This window comes from Rhinolophus sinicus, chromosome 5 (genome assembly GCF_057876585.1).
Source record: "Rhinolophus sinicus isolate RSI-liver-muscle chromosome 5, RSI-T2T, whole genome shotgun sequence".
NCBI classification, from domain to species: Eukaryota; Metazoa; Chordata; class Mammalia; order Chiroptera; family Rhinolophidae; genus Rhinolophus; species Rhinolophus sinicus.
The window spans coordinates 13,621,323-13,649,301 of record NC_142505.1 but is presented as its reverse complement, the minus strand read 5'-3'; the positions used below and the strand labels follow the sequence as shown (position 1 = coordinate 13,649,301).

Genomic DNA, 27,979 nt, shown 5'->3' with positions numbered 1-27,979 from the left:
TAGAAAATAACCTTCTAATATCTGCTGCGTTGGAAGAGGGGCAGCCCCCATCATGGTGAGTGGTAGTAAGATCAGAGGGTCTGGCAGCCTTACCAACCAACCCTACTGTATTTGGACTCATCTGTACCCCACTCTTCCAGAGGCATCTGGTGCCACAAATTCCTGAGTTTTGGAGGGTTCTGTGATGGAGATCAGATTGCTTCTCAGCTTTCCCCACAGCCAGCTCAGGAGTCTGTGTGGTCATTGACCACTTAAGTGTCGGCTTCCAACTTCAAACTTTCATTTCTGTTTCTCTCCTGTTCTCATTGTCCTTATGGATTTATACCTTAAAAAACTTTACTGTGGCTTTAGTGGAATTACAGGAGGGAGCAAAAGTAATATTTGTGTATACTCATTGACCTGTACTGGAAACCCTCTCTCCAGTGTTCTTCAGGAATGATGGGGCCGGGAGAAAGGCAAGTATTTCAGGGAATGGCCCTGGATCCATACCTTGTTCTGTGGGAGGAGGGTGCCGGGGACTTGTTTACACAGTCGGAGTTGGAAGTGACCTGAGGTGACCTGGCTTGATTCCATATTCTTAGGCTGGGCTTCTGAAGGCAGGTAGGGCTCCTCCTGTCACCCTTGGAAATTGCTCCTGGACTTCCATATCTGGCAATAATAGTAAACAAAACAGCTGAAAAGCCTCCTCATGCAAGACACTTAGAAATACTTGGAAAAGTATAGTAAATGCCCTTTTTAAATGCATATGCATAGCTGCATATATACGAGAATAAGGGAAAAGCAAGAGTGTGCAAGAAACGAGCTCCATACCTCCACTAGCTAAAGCTGCTGGTTTCTTAGGGGGTCTTTGCCTCTCTCTATAATTTGGAGATAGATGTGGGTTTAGTAGTAGTGTGTGAGACACAGGAGATAAGAAGTGGAATTGAACCTGACGTTTTCACATGATAAGACGTTCACAGGATTATAAATTCAGTGAAGTATAGACCAGAAGAAACATCCTTTTGCTGACAAAAGGAATAGATAAATTGTCTTGGCCTAGGTTGGTGGGCAGGGGTAGGGTGGATACTTTCCCATGAGAATTTATAAGCAAAGTTCTGCTTAGATGAGCTTGGAGTTGAAGTTTATACCATCTGTGTTCTCTGGGAAAGTTGAAGTTGAGAAATTAAAGTGATTTCAGTTTCATAATATCTTGGAGAATTTGGCAGAAGTAAAAATATAAATTATCTGTGGAAGGTTGCCCCCTAAAACTTGGCTTCACAGTATTTCCACAGAAAAGGCCCCATTGAACATAAGCTCAGTATCCAAAATTCCAAATCACACAAAGAAATAAGACACCATGAGTGAAAATAATCAGAAATAACAAATGGCAGAAATAGATGTTCAAGGAGTTAAATTATGGAGTTATAAAATAGGGATTTGGAAGTATGACAGAGAACGGAAGTATCAGAATTGACCAAGAAGGTTTTTTAAATAGAATTTCCAGAAATAAAAAAAATTGATGAATTAAATTTATGAATTAAAGAAAAGCTAAATAGCAATTAGACACAGCTAAAGAGAGAATTAGTAAACTGGAAGTTAGGCCATGTGGACTTGTCTATAATGGTATTTAGACACAGAATTGGAAAATATGAAAGCAGAGTTAAGGACTGGGTAGAATGAGAAGGTCTGATATACTTGTAACAGGAATTTCAGAATTGGGAGGTGCAATATTCAAATTGATAAAAGCCAAGAATTTTTCAGAAATGATAATCGATATGAATTGTCAGATTAAAAGGATATTCTCCCAAGCAATACAAGTAAATTTAAATGTATACTTAGACACAGCTTGTAGTGAAACTGTAGAGACAGTCTAAGAAAGCAGCCAGAGGGAAAAGACAGAATATCTTCAAAATTAAACGAATAGTCTTTTCAGCAACAGTAATAGAAGCTTGATGACAGTGGAATGATACTTTCAAAACGATGGGAGAAAATAACTCAACCTAAAAGTTTGTTTTTCTAAACTGTCAGTAAGGAAAAAGGGCAAAATAGCATTTTCAGAAAAGCAAACAGACTTCTCTGCCAAAAGATCTTTACTGAAGGAGGATGTTACTCAGGAAGGGACAGTGGTTCCAGAAGGAGGAACAGAGATGCAGAAAGAATGGGTGAGCAGACAAGCCAATGAACGTACAGACAAATAAAATATTGACTGTATATAACACAATATCTGTTTTGGGAGGCAGATAAGAACAATAACAGATTAAATACTGAACACAAATGTTATGTTAAATTAATTATAAATTGGAAGGAGGTAATTGGAGTTAGAACAATTAAGTTCCTATGAAGGACAGTAGAGAGATTAATTAACTTTAGGCTTTTAGCATAAATGTACATATTAAAATGTAAAGGCTAACCTGTAATAGAATAGAAATAGAGTGAAATAACATCCAGATCAGAAGTGGCCAAAATATGGAATTAAAAGAGATAACCCAAAAGTGGTAGCAGTAGAGAAGAAACAAATTTAAACATTGAAGTAATCATAAATGTAATGGGACTCAATTCTAGGTCAAAAACAGTATTAGACTGAGTTGGAAAAAAAAATACAGAAACGTTTAAAATAAAAATTGGGAAAAGATACACTGGGAAAATATTAACCATGAGAAACGTCAATAGCTACGTCAGCATCAAAATAGTCTTTTTGGCAAACATAAAATAGATTTTTTGGCAAAGAGCAAATGAACAAATGAAGAGTGTTTCTATCTAGTAAGAAAAGTTCTATCATCAAGAATATATAAAGAGGACGGACGGATGGCTCAGTTGGTTAGAGCGCGACCTCTGGGCAACAGGGCTGCCAGTTCGATTCCCACATGGGCCAGCGAGCTGCGCCCTCCGCAACTAGAATGAAGTGAGTGAGCTGCCGCTCAGCTCCGGGGTGGCCAGATGGCTCAGTTGGTTGGAGCGCTCCTCTCAACCACAAGGTTGCCAGTTCGACTCCTGCAAGGGATGGTGGGCTGCGCCCCCTGCAACTAACAACCGCAACTGGACCTGGAGCTGAGCTGCGCCCTCCACAACTAAGACTGAAAGGACAACAACTTGACTTGGATAAATCCCAGAAGTACACACTGTTCCCCAATAAAGTCCTGTTCCCCTTCTCCAATTAAAAAAAAAAAGTCTTAAAAAAAAAAAAGAATATATAAAGAGTTTCTACAACTCAAAGGAAAAGTAACCCGGCAAAAATGGGAAGGGATGTTAAGAGGCAGCTCTCAGAAGGAGAGGCTAATAAACACAAAAAGATGATCGTCTGACAAGTGATCAGGAAATGGGGATCAAAACTGTAATACACCTTTGCATCCCGACCAGGTGAGCAAATATCAAGGGAGTGAGGGTGTTGGGAACATAAACTGGTACATCCACTTGCAGAACAGTTTGACAGTATCTGTGAATGGAAGATGCTCGTAGTCTGTGACCCAGCATCTCTAACCTGTGGGTATCATCCTAGAGAAACACCACACATGAGCACAAGAAAACTCGCAAACAAAGATTCAGGAGGATTCCTGGTGGCAGTGCTTAAATCAGCAAACATTATACATTACCTAAAAGTCCAACAGGAGGATGGAGACGTGTGGTCGGTGATGCAGTGGGCTGATACACAGCACTGAGAATGAGCGCATTGCAGAGCTCGTAAAGGACGAGGACTCTAGAGCCCGGCCGCCGGGGTTCCAAGCTGGTTTTGACGCTTAATAAATAACTTGAGTAGGTTACTACACCTCTGTGCCTCGGTTCCCTCGTCTGGGAAATGAGGACCCTCACAGGCTGTCATGAGGATTAAATGTTGTTATTTGTAAAGTGTGTAGTATGGTGCCTGCTATGTGTTTGTAAGTACATGTGTATCAATTTGTATGGCTCACAAATACAGAGGGTGCCAAAACAATGTACACACATTTTAAGAAAGGAAAACACTATTAGAATTGTAATACTCAATACATACTGACAACAAAAGATGAATACAAGTCACATTTGACGTCTGCAATTACAAAAGGTGCTCAAAGCGGTTATCATCAGTGTCCAGACACTTCCGATTACGGCGAACTACTGCTTGAGCAACGTTGACCAAAGTGTCCACTTGTATACATTCATTTTTTGGCACCCCCTGTATATGGGTGAAGGAAAAAGAGCAAATGTGTCAGTGAGAGATTGTTTTTGGCTGCTACAAACAGATACTCAGGAGTTAACTATTCTCAAATAAAATGTAGGTAGGTTTTGGATTCTTTTCTGCCCCGTGGTACATATGTGCCACTCTGCAAATGTGTGCGTCCTTTGTGTGTGTGTGTGTGTGTGTGTGTGTGTGTGTGTGTACACACCTCCCGCTTCAGTCTTCCCCCCGCCCCCCCCCCGCCCCCCCCCCCGGTTTAGGTTTCCTTACTCCCCACAACCCAGTCATCTTACTCTGCTTGGGGAGAAGATGGTGAAGATGCTGTCACCACATGGCAATGCCCACATGGGTGGGGCTGGGCACCTGCCCCCTGTGGCGTTTTCCAGGAGCCAAGGTTAGAGTGCAGCGGCCTGCTGGCTCCTGGGGTCCACAGTTCCTCTGGGAGATGTCGGCTACTCTGGACACACCCCAAGTCCAGAGCTTGGGGAGCCCCACGGGAGGCATGGCTACTCCTCCAGCTTCAAATCCTCCCCTCAAGGCTCTGCCTTAATCACCTCTCACTTATCCATCTGTCATTCTTCCCTCTCTCTGAGCTTTTGAGTCCCTCACAGGCAGGACCCTGGTAGGATTTCCCCCTTTCTCCCCAGTGCATAGTGGGGTGGGACCAAAGCCAACTGGACTGCGGAAACAGCCTTCCCAGCGCTTGTCCTTGGGCGTCAGAACTGGTCTGTTTAGGTCAAGCTCCCTGGATTGTTGGTTTAGAGTGGAATCTGCATGTATTCTGGTTTTTGTTTTGTTTTGGGGGGAGGGTGGGTAGTGGTGGTGGTGGTGGTATGTGTCCAGGAGTGGAGTTTTTCTGCCCTGCTTGGACTGAGGGCTTGGGAAGCTTGGGGGCTTCTTTTCACCAAAGTGTAGGCGCCCCTTGGAACATAGGGGCTGCCTGTTGGGGATACTGCTCCTTGTATACCTGGTTCCTTTGGAGGCCAGCATTTCTGCTGGCTGTGGCTTAGGGATCCAGCGAGCCCCTGGCCCAGGTGTCTGGGGGCAGGCACCCTTTTCTCAGGAGCACCGTTTCCGCTCCTGCGGTATGGAAGTCAGGGAGCCTCTTGTGCGTGGGTGCCTTGGCTCAGTGAGTGTGGGCTGGAGCCCTGTTCTATTAAAAGGCGGAGACAGCCTTGTGGTTGGAGTGTTGCCAGAGGCTATAAATAGCTGAGTGTGTGCAGAAGCAGAGGGCCAGGGAGGAGGGAGGGAGGAGGGAGGGGAAGGCCTCTGGGTCTCCAGCTGGCAGCAGAGCTTGGGTGTGGCGTGGGAGGTGCATGGAGTCTGCCCTTTCCTCAGGTCCCCCTTAGGCTCTGAATGCACACTCCCCACTTGATGGGGCCCTCCAGGGGGGCTTGTGCTGAGAAGGATTGCCTGAGGTGGCAGGGGTGGGGTATGGCTCAAATATAACAGCTGACGTGCCAGGCATTGTTTTAACCAATCTTGAACTGCGTTAACTGATTTCGCTCTTGGAACAGCCCCAGGAAGGAAGTTTGGCTCTTATGCCCTTTTCACAGACGAGTAAACTGAGGCACCAAGTGGTTTGGTAACTTGCCCAGGGTCACATAGTTAGGAAGCATCAGAGCCAGGATTTGACCAAAGTCTGACAGCTCCTGGCTGCGTTTGTCGGTTACTTATAGGAGGATCTGGTTAGATAGAGGTCTGGTGAAATCCCAAACCCATGGGTCCTACCCCAGAGCCTTGAGATTTGGAGTTCCCAGCCCGGTGCCCTTGGGTCCTGCCCACAGAGTGGCCAGAGGGGTCCCTGCCTGACCAGTGGCCTAGAGAGGAGCTGGGCCGCTATCCATGTCTGTTGCCTCCTGTGGTCCGGCTGCTAGCCTTGCACAGGGGGGCTCGTTGCTTGTTGTCTGAATGGAGATGGAAACTCACCTGAGGACCTGAGAACTTGGGCAGCCAGCTGAGGCCACCCCGCCTGGTGTCCCCTCCCTTTGAAATCCTGCCCTAGCCAGGAAATAACTAGGTTCTTCTGTCCGTACGCTAGCCATTCCTTCTTGCTTTCATCCATCCATCCATCCATCCATCCATCCATCCATCCATCCATCCATCCATCCATCAATCATGTGTCCAGAAGTGGTTCTACCACTTCTGACAGTAAGGCTTCTGTCTTCATCAGCTTTGCAGTCTTGTGGGGAAGCCTGATATTTAAAAAGTAATTGTCAAGCACATTCATAATGTTTTATTTCTTAGATGAGTGTTCATTATGTTATTTTCTCTTGGGAATTATCTTTGGTAACATTATTTTTACACTTTTTGAATGTCTGACACAATCCTTTAAACAACAACAGTCAATTTGTCAAGGGTGATAAGTTAGAATTTGAAGGAAGCACACAGGCATGTGAGAGTAGAGTTTGCCTGGTCTCCCGGGAGAGGGAAGACCTGAAATTTAAAGGGAAAAGTGAGGAGCATCTTGCAGCCAGAGGTAGTCTCTTGTGCTAAGCCCAGAAGCCTGGCACGTTCCAGGGTCTGGCAGTTGGTGTGACTGCAGTGAGGGAAGGCCGGTGGGGAGTGCCAGCTCCCCTGTCTACCCTACGTCTTAGTTTCTGGGGACCCCAGTGGAATTGCTGTCCATGCCCTGGGCCTCCAGGCTGGGGGCCCTGTGCCGCCTAGACTGAGTACTTCGTAAGGCCCAGCCCCCAGATGCTGCTGCAGGTGGATGAGGGGCCCGTGTGCATTGTGGGTACAACCTGGGTCCTTGCTCAGCCTGTGGTCGCCTACACCCGCTCCCCACCCACCTCAGGTTCTCCCATCAGGCCTTAAGCCTTAAGCTGGCTGCAGAGCCTGGCTGGGAAGCCAGTGTGCATGAGCCCCTCTGTAGACTCTGAATCCCTTCCTGTGGACCGGGCTGTGTCCTCGCTGTGTGGATGGTTGGGAATCCACTCTTTTTCTTCTTACTTGTGTCTGAATCTAGGCCCCATTGGGTTGGATGGCCAGAGCCACGACTAGACACTGGCATTCTGGTTGGGTGACATGCTGAACCCTTGGGTCCTACCTGGAGTGTTCCGATTTTTCTGTTTGCCTCTGGCCAGGCCCTTTTAGATGGAGCCCTCCATCGCTGATGCAGAGAGATGGGGTCTGACCAGAGAATGGATGCTCCTCCGGTGGGGGGCCCCTCCCACCTGACAGCACTGTCCCGCTCCCTGGATGTGTCAGGGGATAGCAGGCTCTTTGCTCTCGATGGCCTCTGTTAGGGATGGAGCAGAGGGAAAGGGAAGCCTTGGCCCATCCTAGGATTCAGGACCCTTTGCCTTCCTTTGGGGTTGGGGTGGGGTCTTTCTCTTCTTGCTCCAGCCAGCCTTTCAGGCTGATGGCTGGTGAGGCAGGGCTCCTGGCTGCTGGCGGGCTGGCTAGCTCTCCTTCAGTGGGGGTGCCTCTGACCCCTCCTTTTTCCTGGACTGGGAATAGTTGTAGGGGAGACCAGCCAGGGTTGGTGTCAGGTCACTGACTTAACAGTAGGCCCGGGAAGTGTGAAGAGGTGTGGAGGGGGCTTGGTGCCGGTTTTCTCTCCAGTGTGTGCGTGGGTCTTTGGCAGTGAGGTAAACGCCACTGCTGCCCGTGATCGGATGCCCTGTAAAGGGACGATGGCAGTGCACTCCCAGAGGCCTGGGGGTGCTTCAGCCCCGGCGTCAGCCTCCTCCCAGAGAGCCTCCTGTGCTTTCCTCCCTCCCGCCACGCCACGGGGCTGTGTGTGCGGCCTGGGGGCAATGGGGCAGACCTCGGGGCTGGGACGGGGCTTGTTTTGGAGACGATAGCGAGAAAGATGGATTTGGTGAGTGTTCGAGGTCACGTTTGAAAGGGCAGTTGGGGGTGGAAGTGTTTGGCCACCTGGATGGCACTAGTGCAGGGGCAGGGGGGCAGAGGGCACAGGAGTGGTCAGGGAGCTTCCACAGGGGAACCCAGGAGCCAAGCCCATAGGGAATATGTCCTCCTGCTTGGGGCCGCATTCCCTATGACTCTGGGAGCCTTGCGCTGAGCACGAGCGCCTGACGCTGGACGACCTCCAGCCCTGCTGAGCATGAAGAGTGGTCGCTGGGTGCGGAAGGGATACTGCAGGGTCCTTGCTTTTCATCCAGTCTGGGTAGGAGGTGTGGGGGACACACCAGCAGTGTCTCCCTGGGGGGCTGTGGCAGGCGTGGGTCAGGACACAGACAGCAGCAGCCGGGCCCCCGGAGCCTGTGTCAGAATCATCTGAGAAAGACAAGTGATGGAAAATGTAGATTCTGCCCCCATTCCAATTGGATGGGTCTGGACTCCCCACCCCTCTGCACACAGCCATTCTGATGTGCACTGCGGTTTTGAGGGTCCCTCGATTAATTGCTGCTTCAGGGAAGCAGCCCCCACCCAGGAGCCTCAGGCATTGGTGGAGCCCCTCCATCTGGCCATCAGCCTGGCTGTCTGTTTATCCTTCTGTGGTGTGAGGTTTGCTGCTTCCTCCCTCTTGACTGGGCCTGGGGGCAGCTGCAGTGGGAAAATGAGATGGGGCTGGTGCCGGCTGGCACACGGTAAGCTACGAGGTGTCGAAAGGGTGGGTAGCGTGAGGCCTGGCACCCACCACCCAACCTCCCTCGGGTGGGTGGGGTGCTCAGCAGGTCTCTCACCTCTGGGGCGGGACACAGGTTCCGGGCGTGGGGAGGCTGAGACGCGGGAGTGCATCTACTACAACGCCAACTGGGAGCTGGAGCGCACCAACCAGAGCGGCCTGGAGCGCTGCGAGGGGGAGCAGGACAAGCGGCTGCACTGCTATGCCTCCTGGCGCAACAGCTCCGGCACCATCGAGCTCGTCAAGAAGGGCTGCTGGCTGGATGACTTCAACTGCTACGACAGGTACCACTGGTGCTCGCCCTCCGTCCCCGCCACCCTCTGTCAGTCCCACTGGAGCCTGCCTGAGGGTGCACTGCCTGCCGGGCCGTGCAGGTCCGAGGGTGTCTGTGAAGCCGAGCCCGACATTTAAGAGCGGGAGGGGAAGATTTGGACAAGTAGGGGTGGTGCAGGGTCCCAGCCCTTCTGAAACTGTGTTTGCCCTGCCCCAGTCGGCTCTGAGTGGGTGTGGACCCCTGCTTGCCCCTCCCGTGTCCCCTGGTCATTCTCCATGAAGTCCTCTGTCTGTGGGGAAGGGTTTGGCAGGGCGGGCCCTAGAGTCTTGTGTCCCTCAGCTGAGGGCGTGTGGGCCACTGTGCCTCAGGCAGGAGTGCGTGGCCACGGAGGAGAACCCCCAGGTGTACTTCTGCTGCTGCGAAGGCAACTTCTGCAACGAGCGCTTCACCCACCTGCCGGAGGCTGGGGGCCCAGAAGGTGAGGCCGTGGGAGGAGCAGGCTTGGGCCTCTTGGGTCCTGAGAGCTCAGCTCCTGAGTTGGGTGTGAAGTGGCTGCAGGGCTCACTAGCCCTGGAGGTGTAGGGGTGGGCGGGCTGTGTGACACAGGGCTCCGTGTGTCCCCCAGTCACGTACGAGCCACCCCCGACAGCCCCCACCCTGCTCACGGTGCTGGCCTACTCGTTGCTGCCCATTGGGGGCCTCTCCCTCATCGTCCTGCTGGCCTTCTGGATGTACCGGCATCGCAAAGCCCCCTACGGCCACGTGGACATCCACGAGGTGAGGCCGTGGGCTCGGGGCAGAGCAGGGGTAGAGGTGGCAAGGCCAGGACACACCCTATAAGCCCTGATCTCCCCCAGGACCCTGGCCCTCCGCCCCCATCGCCTCTGGTGGGCTTGAAGCCGCTGCAGTTGCTGGAGATCAAGGCGCGGGGGCGCTTTGGCTGTGTCTGGAAGGCACAGCTCATGAATGACTTTGTGGCTGTCAAGATCTTCCCCCTCCAGGTGAGCGAGTGAGGGGCTCCAGCTCATCCATCCCACTATGGCCTGAGCGCTCCCGCCCCAGGGCAGTCTAGGCCCGTACAGGTGGGAGGAGAGAAGTGGGCCCCACTGGGGTGGGGAAATTCATCGTAGGGCTGTGGTAGGGCTTTGCAAAACCTTGATCCACTCTGGTTTTCAGGGTTTTGCTTTTGACATCAGGTCTGGTTAGAGGCCGTGGATACCAGAGGACCCCAAGCAGGTGCCCAGAACCCTTAGCAGAGCCAGGCCCAGCTCTGTCTCTCATTTGTTGGGTGATAGCAGGCCACTCAGTGGTGTCTCTGGACATCAGTGGGCCCGTCTGTAAATCAGGCGCTGGCCTTAAGAGCTGTCAGGGATCACCGTTGGCCAGTGCTCCAGGGCCGGCTCAGTCTGGGGCTTCTGCTGCCTCCTGTATCGGCCAAGGCGGGAATGGGGTGAGGGGGGTGGTTCTGCTCGGGGTGGGGCTGCAGTGAGGTTTGGCTGCGTCCCTGCCTCAGGACAAGCAGTCGTGGCAGAGTGAGCGGGAGATCTTCAGCACGCCCGGCATGAAGCACGAGAACCTGCTGCAGTTCATTGCCGCTGAGAAGCGAGGCTCCAACCTCGAGGTGGAGCTGTGGCTCATCACGGCCTTCCACGACAAGGTGAGCCGCACCCCGCGGAAACGGAGGGGACCGTGACCGCGGTCCGCATGGTGGCTTTCCACAGCAGGTGACCCAGCCGTAGGAGTGGATGTATGTACAATAAGAGGTCCTAACCCTGGGGTAGGTTCTTAGGAATAAGCATAGTGCCTCGTCATTAACGCCTCTGACCACCCCCAACACCTCCTGGCCTCATGTACCTTGCTATCGATTCCCACCTGCCCGGAAAGGAGGGCCCAGAGCCTGTGCCTAAGCTCTGTGCTGTCCCCTCTAGGGCTCCCTCACAGATTACCTCAAGGGGAACATCATCACGTGGAATGAACTGTGTCACGTGGCAGAGACCATGTCAAGAGGCCTCTCCTACCTGCATGAGGACGTGCCCTGGTGCCGTGGTGAGGGCCACAAGCCGTCCATCGCCCACAGGTACCTGGGTTAGCAGTTGTCCTCCCTGTGCTTGGCCGGCAGCTGCAGAGAAGCCTGGGGGGCAGGAACAGGGCCTGGGGAGGGGGTGGAGGTCTCGGTGTCATCAACATGCTTTGCCACTTTGCGCCATGTCAGAAGGGCTGCGTACATGAACTTGGGCCCACCTGCCACTGCGCCTCTCCTGCCTCCCACCTGTGCTGTGGGCGCGGCCTGGCCTCCCAAGCCAGTGTTCTGGTGCCCTCCAGTGGCCACATGAGGGAGTGCTGGCTCCATTACTTGGGAGAGTTGGCCCAGCAGTTCTCATACTTTTTGGTTTGGATCCTTTCCACTCTTAAAAAGAATTTTTGTGTGTATGGGTTATGTCTGTTGGTATTTTCTGTATTAGCGCACACACATTCCATTAACGGTCAGTGATGACATCACATGGATGTAGCCTCCACACACACTACTCTTGAAAGAATGAGCTTAAAAAGAGGCAAATAATGGATTAGTATGAAAATAGTTTTGACCTTGCAGATCTCCTGAAACAGTCTCAGGGACCCTCCGGGGTCCCTGGAATGTACTTTGAGAGCCAGCATGCCAGCTCCTCATCTTAGTGCTCGCTGAATGGCGGGCAGAGCGCTCAGTGCTTAGAAATACCGGCTCCTTTCGTCTTCACGACTGCCCTGTGAGACAGCCCCACCTCACAGACGAAGGAACTGGAGTGCAGAGAAGTGGAGTAATAGCTATACCGAGTTTCCTGTGGTTCTGTGGCTCTGACGGAGGGAAGGAGCCTCGAATTCCTGGGCTCAGAGCTAAAGGGCCCCTAGTGGTACTAACATTATGTCCTATAGAGTTGACTGTATGAAAGTACCACTTTTGTAGGTCAAAATGGTGGTTGGTGGACTCTTCCATGTGGTCCAAGCCCACGCAGTTGCATAGAGTGCGCCAGGGGTGGCCTTAAGTTTGTGGGGTTACTACTCCCTCTGAGTTTATTTCTCACAACAAGGCCCTGGGGAAATTGAGGACCGAAAGTAACTCTGCTAGTAAGGGGTGGGGCTGAGTGCACTCGCCTGCTCCCAGCTCTACCCCTGCCTTCGTGGTGGGCTCGAGCCCCTCAGGGCCTGCACAGAAACCCAGGCAAGTTCGTTTAAACTTCTGTGCTCATGCACGTCCCAAATACTGTGAATCCTTCTGAGAAAAGTCTCCTCCCAGGCCAGTGTGCCTGCCTTCCACCCCTCTGTGCATGCAAGGGCTGTCTTTGACATGGTGGGGACTGGGGTGGAGTTTGCCCCGCCAACCAGGGTCCACCCTGGTGCAGACCCTGCTCCCCAGATAGGGTGGGAAGGCCCGCTTTGGGGGCTGTAGGGCATAGGCATCAGTATCTTGGGAGCCAGGATAGGTCGCCAGGAGCAGGTAGGTTGGAGCATGATGCCCATCTTTCCCTTGGTCCACGTGTCTCCACAGGGACTTTAAAAGCAAGAATGTGTTGCTGAAGAGCGACCTCACAGCCGTGCTGGCTGACTTTGGCCTGGCTGTTCGGTTTGAGCCGGGGAAACCTCCAGGGGACACCCATGGGCAGGTAATGAGCCTCAGGGGGCACAAGACTGGGGCGGGCCCAGGGGTGCACACTGCCCTTCTGATGTTCAGCTGGCAAGGGGCAGGGCAGGGTCACCCCGGAGCTCAGAGCTGCCTGAGGACTCCTGAAAACAATGCTCTTGTTCACCAGTGGGGACAGCAGGGCCTCGCGTGTCCCGGGACGTTCAGCTGAGAAGCACGGAGTCCCGGTCGGGGCTTTGGCCACTCGTCCTTAGAGTCTTTCTCTCTGTCTCTTTTTTTTTCCACTTGTAACTATTAAGCTAGTTAAAATAGAAAGAAATATACTAAGAATCCAAACCCCAAAGCCTAGACAAAGTAACTGAAAATTAAGCTTAGGTAAATCATCTTGAAACAGTCCCTGTTAACACTAAGTATTCTCTTCGTTCTGTTTTTGGTCTTGATCTCAGTAAAATACACATCATCTGTGGAGCCTTCGTGGGGTGATGGAGTGAAGAGGCAGCAGTTCCGTAGTAGTTTACTGCTGTCTCAAGTGCGTGATATTTTTAAATTATCACCGAGGTTCCGTTTACACTGGGACCTCTCGCGACCCCCCCAGGAACGTGGCGAATCGAGGATTGCCATCATTTTTGGTGTCTTGCTCGGAGTTCTGCCATCTGGGGCCCCGTCTGGAGCACACAGGATGTCGTTTCCTGTCTGACTGTGAGGGTGTCTGTGCATGCTTGTAACTGTGGACCCTCCCCGTCCTGTGCAGGTGGGCACACGGCGGTACATGGCCCCTGAAGTGCTCGAGGGAGCCATCAACTTCCAGAGAGACGCCTTCCTGCGCATTGACATGTACGCCATGGGGCTGGTGCTGTGGGAGCTTGTCTCGCGCTGCACGGCTGCGGATGGTGAGTGGGCCGGGCGCCGAGATCCTAGGGGTGGCGGGGGGGCCGCGGGACCTGGGGATGACTGCGCTGGGCTCTCTCTAACCCCAGGACCCGTGGACGAGTACATGCTGCCCTTTGAGGAAGAGATCGGCCAGCACCCGTCGCTGGAGGAACTGCAGGAGGTGGTCGTGCATAAGAAGATGCGGCCCGCCATTAAGGATCACTGGCTGAAGCACCCGGTGAGGGGCCTGGGGGGGCAGGCGACTGCGGGGGGCCGAGAGGGGGGGCCCCTCTGTTTGTGGTGGGAACCTGAGATCAAGGGTCATGGGGCAGAGAGAGACGATGGGGCAGAGGCCACTTAGTACGCGTCCTCCTTTACACCGGGAAGGCATTAGGCACGTTCAGTGCTCTGTAGGACGGTGGCTCTGGGCTTGGCCCCAGAGAGTGATGTGGCCTGACAGCTCCGTCAGAGCCCAGGTTGCCCCCGGGTGGGTCACTTGTGCAGTGGAGCTCACTGGCCCTGAGTCTGACCCACCTGGGTTTGAATGCTGGATCTGCTGGTCAGTAGCTGGGTAACTTCCGGCAAATTGCTTTATTTCTCTGAGCCTCTGTCTGCTCAGGGTAGTATAGTATAGATTTAATGAGTTATCATTTTAATTTGCTTTGCAGGACACCCATCATATAAATGCTTACTATGCATTAGCTCTGATTAAATGTTCTTTGTTCTGTGCCTTTATCATTTTCTGGGCATGGGCTCAGCTACATGGCATCTGGGCTCCTCCAATCGAGGGATACTACACAAAAGACCTCAGCCATGTAAACCGTTTCCTATCTTGGAAGGATATTTGCCCTCAGAAGCATTGAGCCCCTCTCCCTGCCCACCCCAGGGTTAATTCAGAAAAAGGACAGCCTTGGGGCCACTGGCGCTCTACCATACATCTATATCACCAAGGGTCAAGCTGTTGAGGCCAAGGTCATCTATCAAGCTGCTCCCTGGAACCCAGGGCTGTAAGTGGAGAAGACTTGAAGCGTGGAACGATATAGGCTGGGCCAGCATCTGTACCGTCTGTCTCCGACTTTCTCAGTCTCCAAGGCAGAGATGCTGGGGTAGCCAGTCCAGTTCCCTGAGGAGGTGCCCAAGGCGTGTGTGCCCTTGTACTGAGCAGGCTAGAGAGTTCCCAGATGTGGGCGTTTTGCCCATTCTTCTGTCTTTCCCAGCTCTACGCAGTTGGTTCCAGCACAGGATGTCACACCACGTTCCCTGGACTTCAAGGCGGTGCCCAGGGGTTGTGGGGAGTAGGGTGGGACAATGCCTGCCTCTGGCCCCCACTGTGACTGCCACACTTTGGGCCCTTGCATGATTTGGACTTCACGTAAGATTTTGTTTGAGCATCGTCGTGTCTGCCCCAGCAGGGGCCTGCTCCCCACCTCCTGTGTTGAAGTTCGGTGGCCCTCCTGTTGGGGCTGTGGAGGAAGGCCAGTGAGCTCGGGATGGGGACTGCCAGGAGGGGGCATCCTAGCTCCTGCAGTTCCCCCCAGGCCTCTGCTCACTGCCTGCTGCTGGGGTTGGGAGCGGTGGTTTCTGCCTGGTCCTCGGGGACATGGTCGTTTGCTGTCCCCAGGCTTGTCCTCACTGAGGAGCACTTACAGGGGTGTCTTTTCCCTTTCCCCATCACTGTGCAGGGCCTGGCCCAGCTCTGTGTGACCATCGAGGAGTGCTGGGACCACGACGCAGAGGCTCGCCTGTCGGCGGGTTGCGTGGAGGAGCGGGTGTCCCTGATCCGGAGGTCGGTCAACGGCACTACCTCGGACTGTCTGGTCTCCCTGGTGACCTCTGTCACCAATGTGGACTTGCCCCCGAAAGAGTCAAGCATCTAAGCCCAGGACACGAGTGGATCTCCCGACTCAGTGGATCTTAAGAGGAAAAGGAAAAAAAAAAGTTGTGTTTTGTTTTGGAAATCCCATAACAACACCACCAACAAACACATGAAATGCAGCTGCTATTTTACCTTGACTTTTTATTATTATTATAATTATTATAATTATTATTATTAATATTATTTTTTGGATTGGATCAGTTTTACCAGCACATCGCTCTACTGTATCGCAAACAGCGGACGTGCCAGCAGGCGTTGAGGTGCTGAGCTGTGAACGCAGAACCAGCGCCTGCTCAAGAGCCCCACCACCTCCTGTCCTTTGGGGGTTCATTGTTCCCGCTTTCTCTTTGTTTGTCGTCTCAGAATCTGTGACACAAAGAAACCCATCTCCTGTCTTAGGAAACTTAATGCTGCAAACTCTTCCTAGAGGAACCTTTGAAGACTGTTACATAAGAACACACTTTCCTCAAAAGAGGAGTTTCCCTCTGCCCTCATCCTCCTGCCTCCCTCCCTTTTATTGTGTTTTTTTCTCCCCTTTGAGACAGTGAGTTTAAGGAACAGCAGATGTGTCTTTCATGGATTAACGGGTGTTGTCCTGACCGAGGAAAAACTGGGATGAGGACAGGATGGTTTGGACTGGAGTTGGCAGGGGCGACGGAGCAGGGGAAGGGTCTGGAGCAGAGCTACACTGGACTCGGGCACAGTCGGAGCACCATCCTTTGCTATGAGGCTACTTCTCAGGTAACCAGGAATTGAGGGGAAGGACCGAGTGGAGGCCAAGCATTAACGGCAAGCGTGGGGTTTGGAGAAAGTCCAAAAGCAGGTGTGGCTGTGACCCATCTGTTGGCCCTGACCAGTTTTTTCCACTCACTTGGGCTTGGGCCTAAGACAGAACATTTTTTTTCTGCCCTATGTTAAGGTTAAGTAAGGGTAGAAATCACGGTTTAGGGAGTACATTCTTCATCCAACGTGATGCTGTAAACATCTTTAATGGGGGGAAAGGTTGAAATACATGGCTTCCTCCTGGAGCAGTTCAGGGAAATGCCCACAGGGCAGGGGGTGCCCTGCACAGCCAGGGCAAGAGGATTTCCTGTGTGGGGCCCACTGAGGCCTGCCTCTCTGGCGATTCTGAGAGTCCTGCAGCGCCGGCTCTGCCCCATGTGGTGACATTATTGTCGTTTTTGTGGCTCATGGATACGGCTTTCTCCGGACCCCTTACAGTGGTGCATATTCTAAAATCCCTTTCTCTATTACGCCATAACCTTGCTCTAGTCAGTGAATGTTCCTAATGCTGCTGTTTCAACATTTGAATTTCTTTTAATTTATGAAACATGCAAGATTTAAAAAAAAACAAAATGTACACACATCCACATGTACACACACGCTTTGCTATGTGGCTTCCAAGGTTTAAATTTTGAAAAGTAAAAGAATTAAAACTTCACGACCACAGACCACCTCAAACCAGAAATACCTCAGAATTTTCTACTTGTGTAAGTTTTATTATATATTTTATTAGTTGTGTTGTCTTGTAATAAGTATATTTTAATGTAAGTTGGCTTTTATGACAAGAAAGTTTAAAAGAAATAGAGAAAAAGAAAAAAAGTTTGAGTCTTCTAGGTAGTGCTACCATTTTTGTTTGATAACAGCCCCTTGTAAATAAATAATTGTCATCAACTGTAGGTTGGCTGTCTGGGCCAAGTCTGGGCATTCATCACTCGTTTGTGAAGGCTTTTCCTTCTGGTTTCTTTAGACCATTTTATTTTAAAACTGGATCTCTTAATATTGAGGGGAGTTGGTGGGCAATGGGGAGAGGTTGACTTGGGTGAGAATGGGAGAGGGGCACCTCCTCTTGGGTTATTTGGAGGTTCAGATATTTCCATCAACTTGATTGGTTGATGTTCAGAATGACAGGTAACCCCACTTAAACTTGATGGCCCTTAGAGACCTGCATGAGGTAATTTTACTTGAGATTTAATTTCTTAAGGAAGTTAGCAGCAGTGGTAGCGGAAGAGATCCTTAGTGTCTCGGAATCCACACTGACTCGGGAGGCAGTCTGTGCTAGAGTCGCATGTCTGGAGTGGAGAGTTCTCTGCCTGTTGCCCCGGAGTTGGCAGTGTAAGAGGGCACTGCTTCCCACTCCGCACGCTACGTGCAGCATCTGGGGCCTGCCTCTTGTGTGTGTCCTTTTCTCTGCGTGTTTGGGCATAGGTGCTGTGGGAGGTGAGTTTGCTTCCCTCTCCGAGCTCAGTTTTTGCTTCATGGGTCAAAATGTGAGCTGGCCAAGGTGGTACAAGGACAGGTTTCTGCTTTTTTGGTTGTTTTTTTTCGTAAGCTATGATGTCGTTTACTTTTTTTTTTTTTTTTTTTAAACTATTTTGTGCTGTGGTATTTTCTTCCCTTGGAATAATTTTTAACAGCAAAACAGGTCTTACAGCAGTTGCTTTTCTTTTTCACTTATTTCTTTAAGAAGCTTTAAAATATTTATTGAGAAGTGCCATATCTAATTTCTTTAGCTTTCTCCTCAGGCAGTGCCGGGCATCTCTACTTTTCACCCTCAGAAGAAACAAACCACTAACAAATGTAGCTCGTTTACTATGGGAATGATGGGATCACTGATCCTACCCAGGGTGGAATACTAAGCGCCAGCGTCTCCTTGTGGTTTTAGATTTCCTCTGGGTGATTTCTCATTTGTGTGCTGGCTGGATTCTTGTGAGAACAAGCTTTGACCTGGCTGTGGAGGCTGCACCGGTGCCCTGGTCTGGGCACCTGCTTATCAGGGTGCAGCGCAAACACGCAGGCCTTTTATCTGAGTGGGCTCCCTCTTTGCTGACCCTGTGCTCAGCTTCTGTGGCATCTCTTTGGGGCCTTGGCACCAGAATGGAGTGTCAGGAGATGGTACCTGTTTGGTGTGGCCGGGGAGAGGGGAGAGTCGTGGGGGGTCTGTGCCAGTTCTTTGGACTGCAGGCTGCCCTTTCCCCTCAGGCTGTGTAAAATGCACCCGTCAGGCAGTATTGCTAATGGCTGCTGCTGCCAGAAGAAAGCGGGTGATCTCTTCCCAAGGCATGCCACTGGAGCCTGGGTGTATCTTTTGCCTCAGATCAGGTGTTTGTCTCTTTGTTGTCGTGTATTCTTCGGGGAGTGAACTGTCTAGAACGCAGGTTTATAGGGCTTCTGCCTATGCTCTTCTCCACAAAGATTTATGTGACATTCAGTACTGGGCAGCTCAAATGACGACGACTTTTTGTTTTCTTTCCTCACGCTCTGTGGAAGACTGGTGGCAACGGAGTCTGGCATCATTTTCCCTGCCCATGGTAGAGGCTGCCCCATTGACGGTGGGAGGGCAGCCAAGTCGGAAAGAGAGGTGACCAAGGGACCTTGTTCCTTCTTTTTAGTGTGCTGTCACCCAAGCGGGCTCCTGGCTGTAGGATGGGATGTGCGGGAGAATGTATTATGTTTGAAAACACCCGTGATTACTGTGGGAAGATATCCCTAGCCAGAGAATTCCAGGAATGAGCAAGAGGAGGAGGAAGCAAGTGGGGACAGAAACCACTGTGTCACAGTGTCCTGCAGAGGACTCTTGCTGACTGAGGGGTGAGAGGTAGGCAGGGAAGGCCATGGACAGTCACTAGAGCATCCTGGGGCTGGCACGAGCTGGATTTTTTCCTGGGACCATTGGTCCCTATCAGGAGTCCTTCTTTGAGTAAGTTACTCAGGGCAAGGGCTGCAGATGGACTATTCTTAGGAGAAAGGGAGACCTGGCTATGAGGGAAAGTCGTGAGCCATATCAGCCTTTGTCGTTCAGCTTGGCCTTGTCCTGTTGGCTCTTGGTCAGTGCTCAGCTCTGCCAGGGGAGGGTTTCCCCGTGTGCCAGCTGCTCCTGCCCCTGTCTGGACCTGGCACATGAGCATACACAAGGACTTTGTTCAGCCTTGAACATCTTCAGGAACCTTGCGCACACACACACACACACACACACACACACACACACACACACACCGCCCCTGACACACACACACACACACACACACACACATATTCTTAGCTAAGGGACAGATCTCTCATCTCCAGGCCACTGAGATAGTTCTTCCATTGCCCCTCGGGGGCCGGCTAACCCTCTTGTCATGCATGGCTTATCATATGCTTTAGAAAGCAAGATGGTGATCCTGTAGTTCTGCTCTGTCACCTTTCCCTCCAGTTGGCCACATTCTTGCTCCCTGCCATCCTGCCACTCTGCACTGGGTGGTTGGACTGTGTGTGTGGTTTCCTTGGTAGTGGCAAGCCCAGCTGTGTATTGAACGTCTACCATATACTGTGTGCGGCTCAGAAAGCCTGTCATGTGGTCCCTATGCGCTGAGCTATGAGGGCAGGGAGGTGGCTGTCCCATCCATGGTGGGAGGATTGGTTGGTCCTCTTGCAAATGGAATTTTGCACCATGTAAAATCCCCAACATCTATTGGTAATAGAAGGGTTTGATGTTTTCTCGTAATATAGTAAGCGTAAGTATGTAAGTTTTTAGGATTGGTACTGGAAGTCCAATAGCCAGGCATTATTCCTGAGAACTTCACTCACTAGAAAAATATCCAAGTTGGAAAGCATTTTCCAGAAGTTAACTCAGTTTGATCGTCAGTTCCAGCTAATTCAGTAGCCTGTTGGGTTCTTAATGGCTCATCTTTGGAGAGATGGCCAAGCGTGGTTCACATTTCAGGGGCACTAGACCACACCTTTCCAAGAAGCACAGTGCATTTACTCACCTACCCCTCATCTAGCAGCCAGAAAGGAAAGGGCACGGTGGCTTTTTCTCCTCATTTGGGCGATACCTACTCTCCCTGGTTAATGGCTGTTCACAAAAGCTGAACTAATAAAATACTCAGTAGCTAATGTGTTCAGCCAACCGTGTTTCCCCGAAAATAAGACCTAGCCGGATAATCAGCTCTAAAGCGTCTTTTGGAGCAAAAATGAATATAAGACCCGGTATTATATTCATTTTTGCTCCAAAAGATATATTAGAGCTTATTGTCCGGCTAGGTCTCATTTTCAGGGAAACATGGAAGTAATGGTAAGTTTAGGTCTTGATGAACTGTAATGTTTTGGTAAAGAAATAAGCCCAGTAATTCAGTTGAAGTTTTTCTTCTCAGTCTAGATTTGTGAACATTTAATGAATTCAGGGTTATACCCATAGTTCTTTAAGATTCCTGGTAGTTGATTTGTAACCAGCAATCCACCTATGAATGTATCCCAAACCCTTAGAAAGCTTGGAAAAGTTTTTTAAGATAATGATTTAGTTTTGTAGGTAAAAGAAACTGAAGTTTAAAACATACACACACACACACACACACACACACACACACACCTGGAAATTAATTCAGTTGACTCAACCACATTTTAAAAACAACTAGTGGGTCCCAGAGACCCATAAACTAATAACTCATCAAATAAAAGTCCAAATTATCTAGGGCTATTTTGGGATATTCCTATTTTATACTAATTTTGGGTCTACTGTCAACTCTGGTTTGGATAAGAGTTTGAATTGAAAGGATTTACCATATTTACATTTTTACCAAGCTTTTCCATTTTCATGAGGGTATCTTCCAGGTGTGAATGAAGCAGGACTTCGATTGTGGTACTCCATGTATCCCTGTAGTGCCAAAAACCAGTGATACTTTATTTGCTCCTATGGTAGCTCGTAGAGATAACACAAGTGGTTTTTCCTCATGAATTAAAATGCATGCTCTATAAACGCCGGTGTGTGGTGATGGCCCTGCACTGCTCTTGTCTTTCCAGGAGTGTCTGGTTTGTCTGGGGCCTAGGCAATTCTGAAGAAATACACACATGGATAAACGTGTGTTTGCAGTGGATTATACAAACGTGGGCTCTTCTGGATATCTGTGGAAAAGTATCACATTTCATTTTGAAAGTTTACAATTTGAGCTCATGGTTATGAAAAATAGGACCCATTAGCTAATGCTTTTCAGGCAGGTGAGGATGGGTGTTTTGCAAGTGGATGAGTTCCCTCTTGAGTCCTGCGAATTTCTGCTGTTGATTGGGCAGGGGCTCATTTCCTGACTGTCCCAATCACGTTTGCATCAGAATGTTGTTAGCTAGCATTGTAAATAAAGAATAGGTTATATAGTAGAGATACAACACTTGAAACTTTACTTTAAAAAAGTCTATAGCTCTACATATATATTTAGTTATATCACCTGACAGATTCTTCTGCACAGTGTGGAGATTGTTTTATACCACAGATTATTTTTATAAAGTCTAGTGAGTTTGAATAAGAATGATTTTGTAACCAGAGTAATGAGCTTTACCTTTCAAGATAAATGTACACTGGAGTATGAGTGGTGTGGAGCTTGTACGTAGCTACGCTCACATGGATGCTCATGGTACACTGGCAGATGGGAGTCCAGTTATGGTCCTGTTTGGCCCAAACTCCACTGTGGCTGTGGAGGACAGTGATGCTTTGGCTCGGCTCCTAGCAGATGGGGAGGAGGGGGCCTGGGGAGAAGGCACGAGGAGCCTGTGGTGTGTTTTACATTGGCGCTTCCTCCTCAGATTTCTTTTGAACAAAGGGTTCTGAGCTTAAATATTAGTTTGTAAGCTCCTGCCATAAGATATAGTAGTGTGAGGGTGTTTTGGACGATAGAAATTGTATGGGGGTACAGTTGGGGCGGGTTGGGACTAGAATAAGAATCAGGCTACAGATTTTTGAAATTTGAAATAAGGACTTGGTGATTTGAGTAAATCACCAAACTGAATTATCTAGGACCAAATTACCCATTTTTTAAGACAGAATTTCCAGTTGAGTAATTATCTAGAAAGGGGGTGGGCAGGGAGGGTGGTCTGTGGACATAGTGATCAAATTAAATGGAGAGCTGCCAGGCACATTTTGTCCTCTCTGATCAGGGTGGTGTGGAGCTGAGAGTAGGTTGGCTCCTGTTTTAATCGAGTGAGTCAACCAGTAGCCGGTCAAGAAAGCTCAGATGCCCGGGCCAGCAGGGCATCTTTCAGATGTCTACACAGGTTTCCCATTTTTCCTACCAAGGTCAGCATCACTGCCATAATATGGAAGGCGGTCTTCAACTTAGCCTTTTTATTTTGGGGTAGAAAGTGGATGGTGATTTGGGTGAGCCTTTTTGATAGGGATATAGGGGGAGTGAATAATGATCCTAATTCTGTGTGTCTGTAATTGCTAGTTCTGAGGCCCAGCTGAGGGCCTATTCCCCGCACCCTACCTGCTGGCTTCCGTCGGCTGCGTTCAGAGGTGCAGTGGTAAGGGCAGTTCTGTCAGGAGAATCCCTAATGTGTCATTTTAAACCCACTGTGCTGCTTATTCAGTCTGGTTTAAAGTTTTACACTTTGCCCCTTTTATACTTGGAGTAAATTTAGTTTCAGCAGATCCGTAGCACTCCAGGAACCAACCCATCGTTCCTTTCCCTGTTCCCTGTAAAAGAACATTTCTCTGCTCTCCAGCCCGTCTGAATGTAATTCTGTTGTGCCTTTGTTTTTGTCATCTGCCTCCCCCAAAAGCAACTGCTGTAAGCTTTTTTCTACTTGTCTTTTCTAGCCCCAAACCCCACCTTTTTCCTTTTTCCCAGCTGTAATTCCTGGATGCAGTTCTGTGTTCCAGGTATTTTAAGAACCAGTTACCTCAGACCTCATGTTGAACGGTGTCACCATCTGGGTCCTCTCAATACTGCAGGCTTGTAACATACACAGGCAGGAACCCTGCCAAGTGTGGGCACTTATTTGTTGTGAAGTAAAACTCTTCCCAAGTACTGAAAACGGGCTTCTGGCAAGCTCTTGGCGGCACTGTGGTGGGATGGGTCTAGAGTGTCATCTGAACGGTGCTTCCAGTGTTCCCCTTTCAATTCTGCCATTTTCAGTATTCTCGTGTCTGAATGGGCAAAGTGATTCAATTGACTGGTCTTGCACACAAATTAGTTCCAAAGATGAGCTCTTTGTAACACATTTCCAGTCGCTAAAGCTCAAATGTAGAACATTCCTTTAAATGGCAGGTTTAAAAACCCACCATCCACCGCAGTGCATTTTGGGAAGATGTCTGTAGCATATGTTGCTGTGAAATTAGGCCTTGCGGGATATGGCTGTTTGTCATTTTGATGTATTTTAAATAAATATATATATATATATATTTTTAAAAGAGTCTTTTTTACCAGTTCAAAAAGTTTAATTAACCAGCAGTCACCACATCTGAATTTTTGTCTCTGGGGCATAGAAGGCAGACCAAGACGAAAAGTGGTAACTCAGTCATTCGAATGTGGGCTGCCTGCCTGGGCTGTCCTGCTGACGGTGGGACACAAAGGTCATTGTGTTCCCATAGGGTCTGGACGCAGCCCCTGAAGTGTTTGGTCTCTGCCCTGTTCGGAGGACTGTTGACTTTAGTCCCTGCAAGTGCTTTAGCCCAAGTGGGGTTTCCTCAGAGCACTGCCACGACTTAAGTGTATGTTTAGCCAAATAATTTCTCCATAAGGGAAAAACATGCTCATCCAAATTTTACCAGCAATGACAGATGAGAGTAGGAAAGATGAGGCAACATCTGGGTTTTGATTTGGAAAGTGTCCAAGTCATTATCAAATGAGAGCCGGTGATCATATAGAGATTCCTAAGAGACCTCATTTGAAAGTGTTAAGATCTCCTGTGAGGGGAGGAATTGTTAAAATGCCAGCGGCTTTTCCCCCCATTTTTTCCCTGGAATTCTGTAAAAAAAAAAGCAAAGAAAATTGAGTGGTACTTGAGAATTGAGGGTGAGGGTTACCGCAGATTAGAAACATACTTCTATTATAGATTTCAATTTCATGCCACAAATCCACACAATGCCATTTTTCAACTGTACACGAGAATCTGCTTATGAATTTGACATGATCTTAACGGTAGCGTCAAAGGCTGAATTTTTCACCTGTTGATGTTTTTCCACATTTGTCCTTGAATCTGGATAACTATACAGTACTATAAATTCAACTTAGATCGAGTTTGATGTCAATTCTTGTGAAAAGAGCTTCTGCATGTAACAGACACATAAAGAACACAGCAGAGTATACAATTTGCAGGACCAATTTTGGAACAAACACAAAAATGTCACCTCTCATTTGCCATCTTATGTATCAGTTTTACCACCTACTTCTAAATTTGTACATTATTTGTAAGGAAAAGAAGGAAAAATCCTAAGACTTGTCTAACTTAGTGGAGAATGTGTGTGTTGGGTTTAGGATGATAGCGAAGTCTTATTGAGCTGTGTTATCTAACTTGTATATAAAAATTGTAATTAAAAGTTTGGATTCACCTGTTTCTTGCAGTTTAAAATGAGTAACTGCAACCTGGAAATGTGACTAGTATATGATTTAAGGCTGTAGAAGTGAGGAAGCTCTTCAAGTGCTAAAACTAAAGACTTCTAGTTTTTGGCTCAAATTCAATAAGTACTGTTTGTATACCAGGAAACGTGAGATGTAAATGTAATAGGTCACTTTTCACCCTTGTAGCTATAAAATAAAAATTTTGTAGAACAGAAATAGCTTGTACTACTGAATTAACAAAAGTTATACTAAAGTATCATGTTTTTAAAAATATATATGTATACAGAGTTAAGCTTGTTGCTGTTACCCTGTCTGGATTTGAAAAGTGTGCTAATATATATATATTATATACATGCACACATCTAAAATGGCCTAAAGCAGACATCCATGTAATTACAGTTGCAAAATGAAGACATTTTGGAAAGAACATTGTATCATAGTTCATTCATTTGCAGTGGATCTTTGTTCCTTTTTACTGTGGTAATTTTAGAAATGAGTGTCAAGTTTGAAATTAGATATGCTAAGTTGGGGTTTTGCTGCTTGAACTCTGCACTGGGTCCTCAAACCGATGTGAATGTAGTTTTTTCCCCTTGTGTGAAGAAGCAGCCACACCCCAACAGAATAGGAGGAAAAATCTAGAATTATTTCAAGTTTTATCTTTTTGTATATGAAAATAAAATAATAATAATAATAAAAACCTGTTGTCTCTCTTAATCACATGGCAGGGGGCCGAGGTTTCTTCTCCTGGGAATTAGGAATAAATAAAATAGTGTTTTCCCACTTACAGTGCCCACTGGAGCAGCCCTGTGAGTTCCTGCTTGGAACACATGAATAGTTGAGTGCCTAGTCTACCATGGTTCTATGGGCCTGGAGCTAAAGCACAGGTCTTCATTGCAGCTCTTTAGAAGCCCAGGGCCCAGTTGGAGACATTGTGGGCTTCTTTTAAATGGACTGTCTTGGGATTTGGGGTAAGTTCCTGTAGGGCAGGGATGTATTTTGCAAATCTCCAAGATCCCCCACACACATACCCCCCAACCCCCAATCTTAACGCTTTGCAGACAACCCCCAGCAATATTTTGTAAGTGGAGCAGAGAAGCCTAGAAAATAAGTTCTATTCATGACTCCTGCAGAAAACAAACTCTGCCATTCCCAAACATGGCAGATCTGAATCAGCAAGCCAAGTCTTACATTTTGGAGTTTCCTGATTTATCTCACTAACTGAAAACATGGTTCCCTGCTAATAAAATAATGGTAGTCTCTGCTACCTAACAAAGAAAACAGGAAAGCCCCAGAAATCACCTCACTGCTTTCTGCAGTAATGTAAAAGAATGTTTTGGCCCGTGAGTAATTTGGTAAGTAGAGAAACACCAGCTTTGAATTCTTCTAGTGAGGTTAATGCCTTCTTACTTACCCTTTATTATGAGGATTAGAACAACTTGCTTGGAACTCTTGGGTAACAATATCTGATAAAGGGGCCCCTTTAGGGAGCAGTTGGGAAGTTCACCTTTTATTAGTGAGTACCCGAATGATGACCACAGAGGAAAGGAAGGCAAAGGGTTAATTTTTGCATGAGGACCTTGGAGTTGGAAAGGCTGGAAGGTTGGACTACAGGGGTCATCCGGTCAAATTTTCCCTCAGCAAAGGAATTTCACCAAAAGAAATTGGACAAGGAAGCTGATTTATAAAAAAGCAGGCTTGCCCAAGTGAGCAGGTGGAAGAGGGCTCTCAGGCCTTCCCTTAAGTTTCAAGCACCCCTGTGGAACACTAGGGTCCCCTGATTACCATTTGAAAAATACTGGTCCACTCCCTTCATTATAAAGGTGGGCAGACAGGCCCAGAGGCAGGTATCCTACCCAAAGTCAGAGCCCTTCCAATTCTTAATCTCTTGGGGCCAAGTGTGGGGTTCACTGTTTTCCGAGTACAAGACCTGGATCTGGATGAGGAAGTCACCTGCCATTGACCCCGCTAGTGTTTAGCACAGTGCATGGCACTTAGGGGGGCCTTGGAGAAAAACGTCTTAAATGAATGTGTATATTTAGTAAATTCTGGTGGAAGCTGCCCAAGTAGCTTTGAAACCTACAGATACCAGGGTTGCCTGGTTGTATGTGTCAGGACTCTTGGTTGTAAATGATGGGGGGGGGGGTGTTACTGGAAGGATTCTGGGGCAAGTAGCTAAGCCACGCGGAACCAGGATGCGTCTGGACTTGAGGAGCCTTCGAAGCTGGGCTCACAGCATTGCAGGCCTTCCCCTGTGTCTCAGCGTTTCTGCCCCTGTGCCTTTGTCTGCTTAGCAGGAAACAAGTCTGTAGACAGTACGCTCAGAAAGTTCCATACGTCACAGCTTTCCTACCTGGAGAGAGCTCCAGATCCAAGATCCCTGACACGGCTCTGGTTGACCTAGCTCAACCAATTGGGGTCAGAGGTCCACGGGACAAAAGGACTTCATGAGAGGTATTCCTGAGGAGGAGGCCGGAGCCATGAAACTATCAAAACAATGTCCACACTTCAGGTGGTTGTTAGAAATGCCCCCCCCCCACCCCCCCAGTTTAGGGAGCTATATCCACACGGACTGCTGGGGACTGTGCTGCAAAACGAAGACGACCCATTAATTGTGAGTGGGAGCGCATAAAACATACTGTCGGTAGGCATTCAGCAATCTGGGTTTTATAGTTTATCAAGATAGAGACGACTACATAAAAATTGTTAATATTTACAGAGCTACATGCTTCAGGTTCAACCCAAAACGCTTTAACGTGGTTAATCTCTAATATCACAAAACCCTGTGGTCTAAGTATTATTATTCCCATTATAAAAGGAGGAAACGGAAGCCTGGAACGCTGCAGCCACACACCCAGGGTGGAAAGCGGTTGAGCAGCGATCCACACGCCCGCACGCGGATTCGGGGTCGTTGGCCACCACGGAGCACGCTCTCGTTAAGAAACTCCTCAGGAGGTAAAAGCTGTTATTAGAAGTAATGGTTTGTATATCACGTGACTCCAAAGTCAGGTATCATGAAGACATTCAGCGTGGCACAGGTTTGGGAATCAGACCTGAGTTGGAATCTCCGCTCTGAGGACCCTAGTGTAACCACGCCCAAGTGGTTTACTCACCGAGTAAGTGGGGCTAGAACAAAGGTCTTTTCTTGTCAGGACTATATACACACTATTGAGCCCTCAAAACGCCATGCTCCCCCCATCACCGGGTCAAGGGGACAGCGGCGAACGGGCGATACGCTTGGGTTTCCAAGTTTGTCACCAGGGAGCGCGCAAGGCCTTTAGTGAGGACGGCGCGCACTCACTCGCTCTC

At 49.0% G+C, this 27,979-nt stretch overlaps 1 protein-coding gene across 5 annotated transcripts in view; it reads left to right on the top strand.

Moving 5' to 3' along the window:
- The window catches only part of ACVR2B (activin A receptor type 2B), a 28,257-nt gene extending 12,769 nt beyond the window's left edge, over positions 1–15,488 (top strand). For 2 of the 5 annotated variants that reach the window (XM_019727607.3, XM_074312600.2), the window contains exons 2-11: positions 8,803–9,010; positions 9,369–9,478; positions 9,626–9,777; positions 9,858–10,001; positions 10,514–10,657; positions 10,929–11,077; positions 12,524–12,638; positions 13,368–13,506; positions 13,594–13,724; positions 15,169–15,488. In XM_019727607.3, the coding sequence (XP_019583166.1) occupies positions 8,803–9,010; positions 9,369–9,478; positions 9,626–9,777; positions 9,858–10,001; positions 10,514–10,657; positions 10,929–11,077; positions 12,524–12,638; positions 13,368–13,506; positions 13,594–13,724; positions 15,169–15,363 (1,487 nt within the window). In that variant the 3' untranslated portion in view covers positions 15,364–15,488. Of the gene's footprint in view, positions 1–8,802; positions 9,011–9,368; positions 9,479–9,625; positions 9,778–9,857; positions 10,002–10,513; positions 10,658–10,928; positions 11,078–12,523; positions 12,639–13,367; positions 13,507–13,593; positions 13,725–14,372; positions 14,487–15,168 lie in introns of those variants that run through there. The other 3 variants (XM_074312602.2, XM_074312601.2, XM_074312603.2) reach the window with 2 other exon arrangements.
- Positions 15,489–27,979: the final 12,491 nt, after the last annotated feature.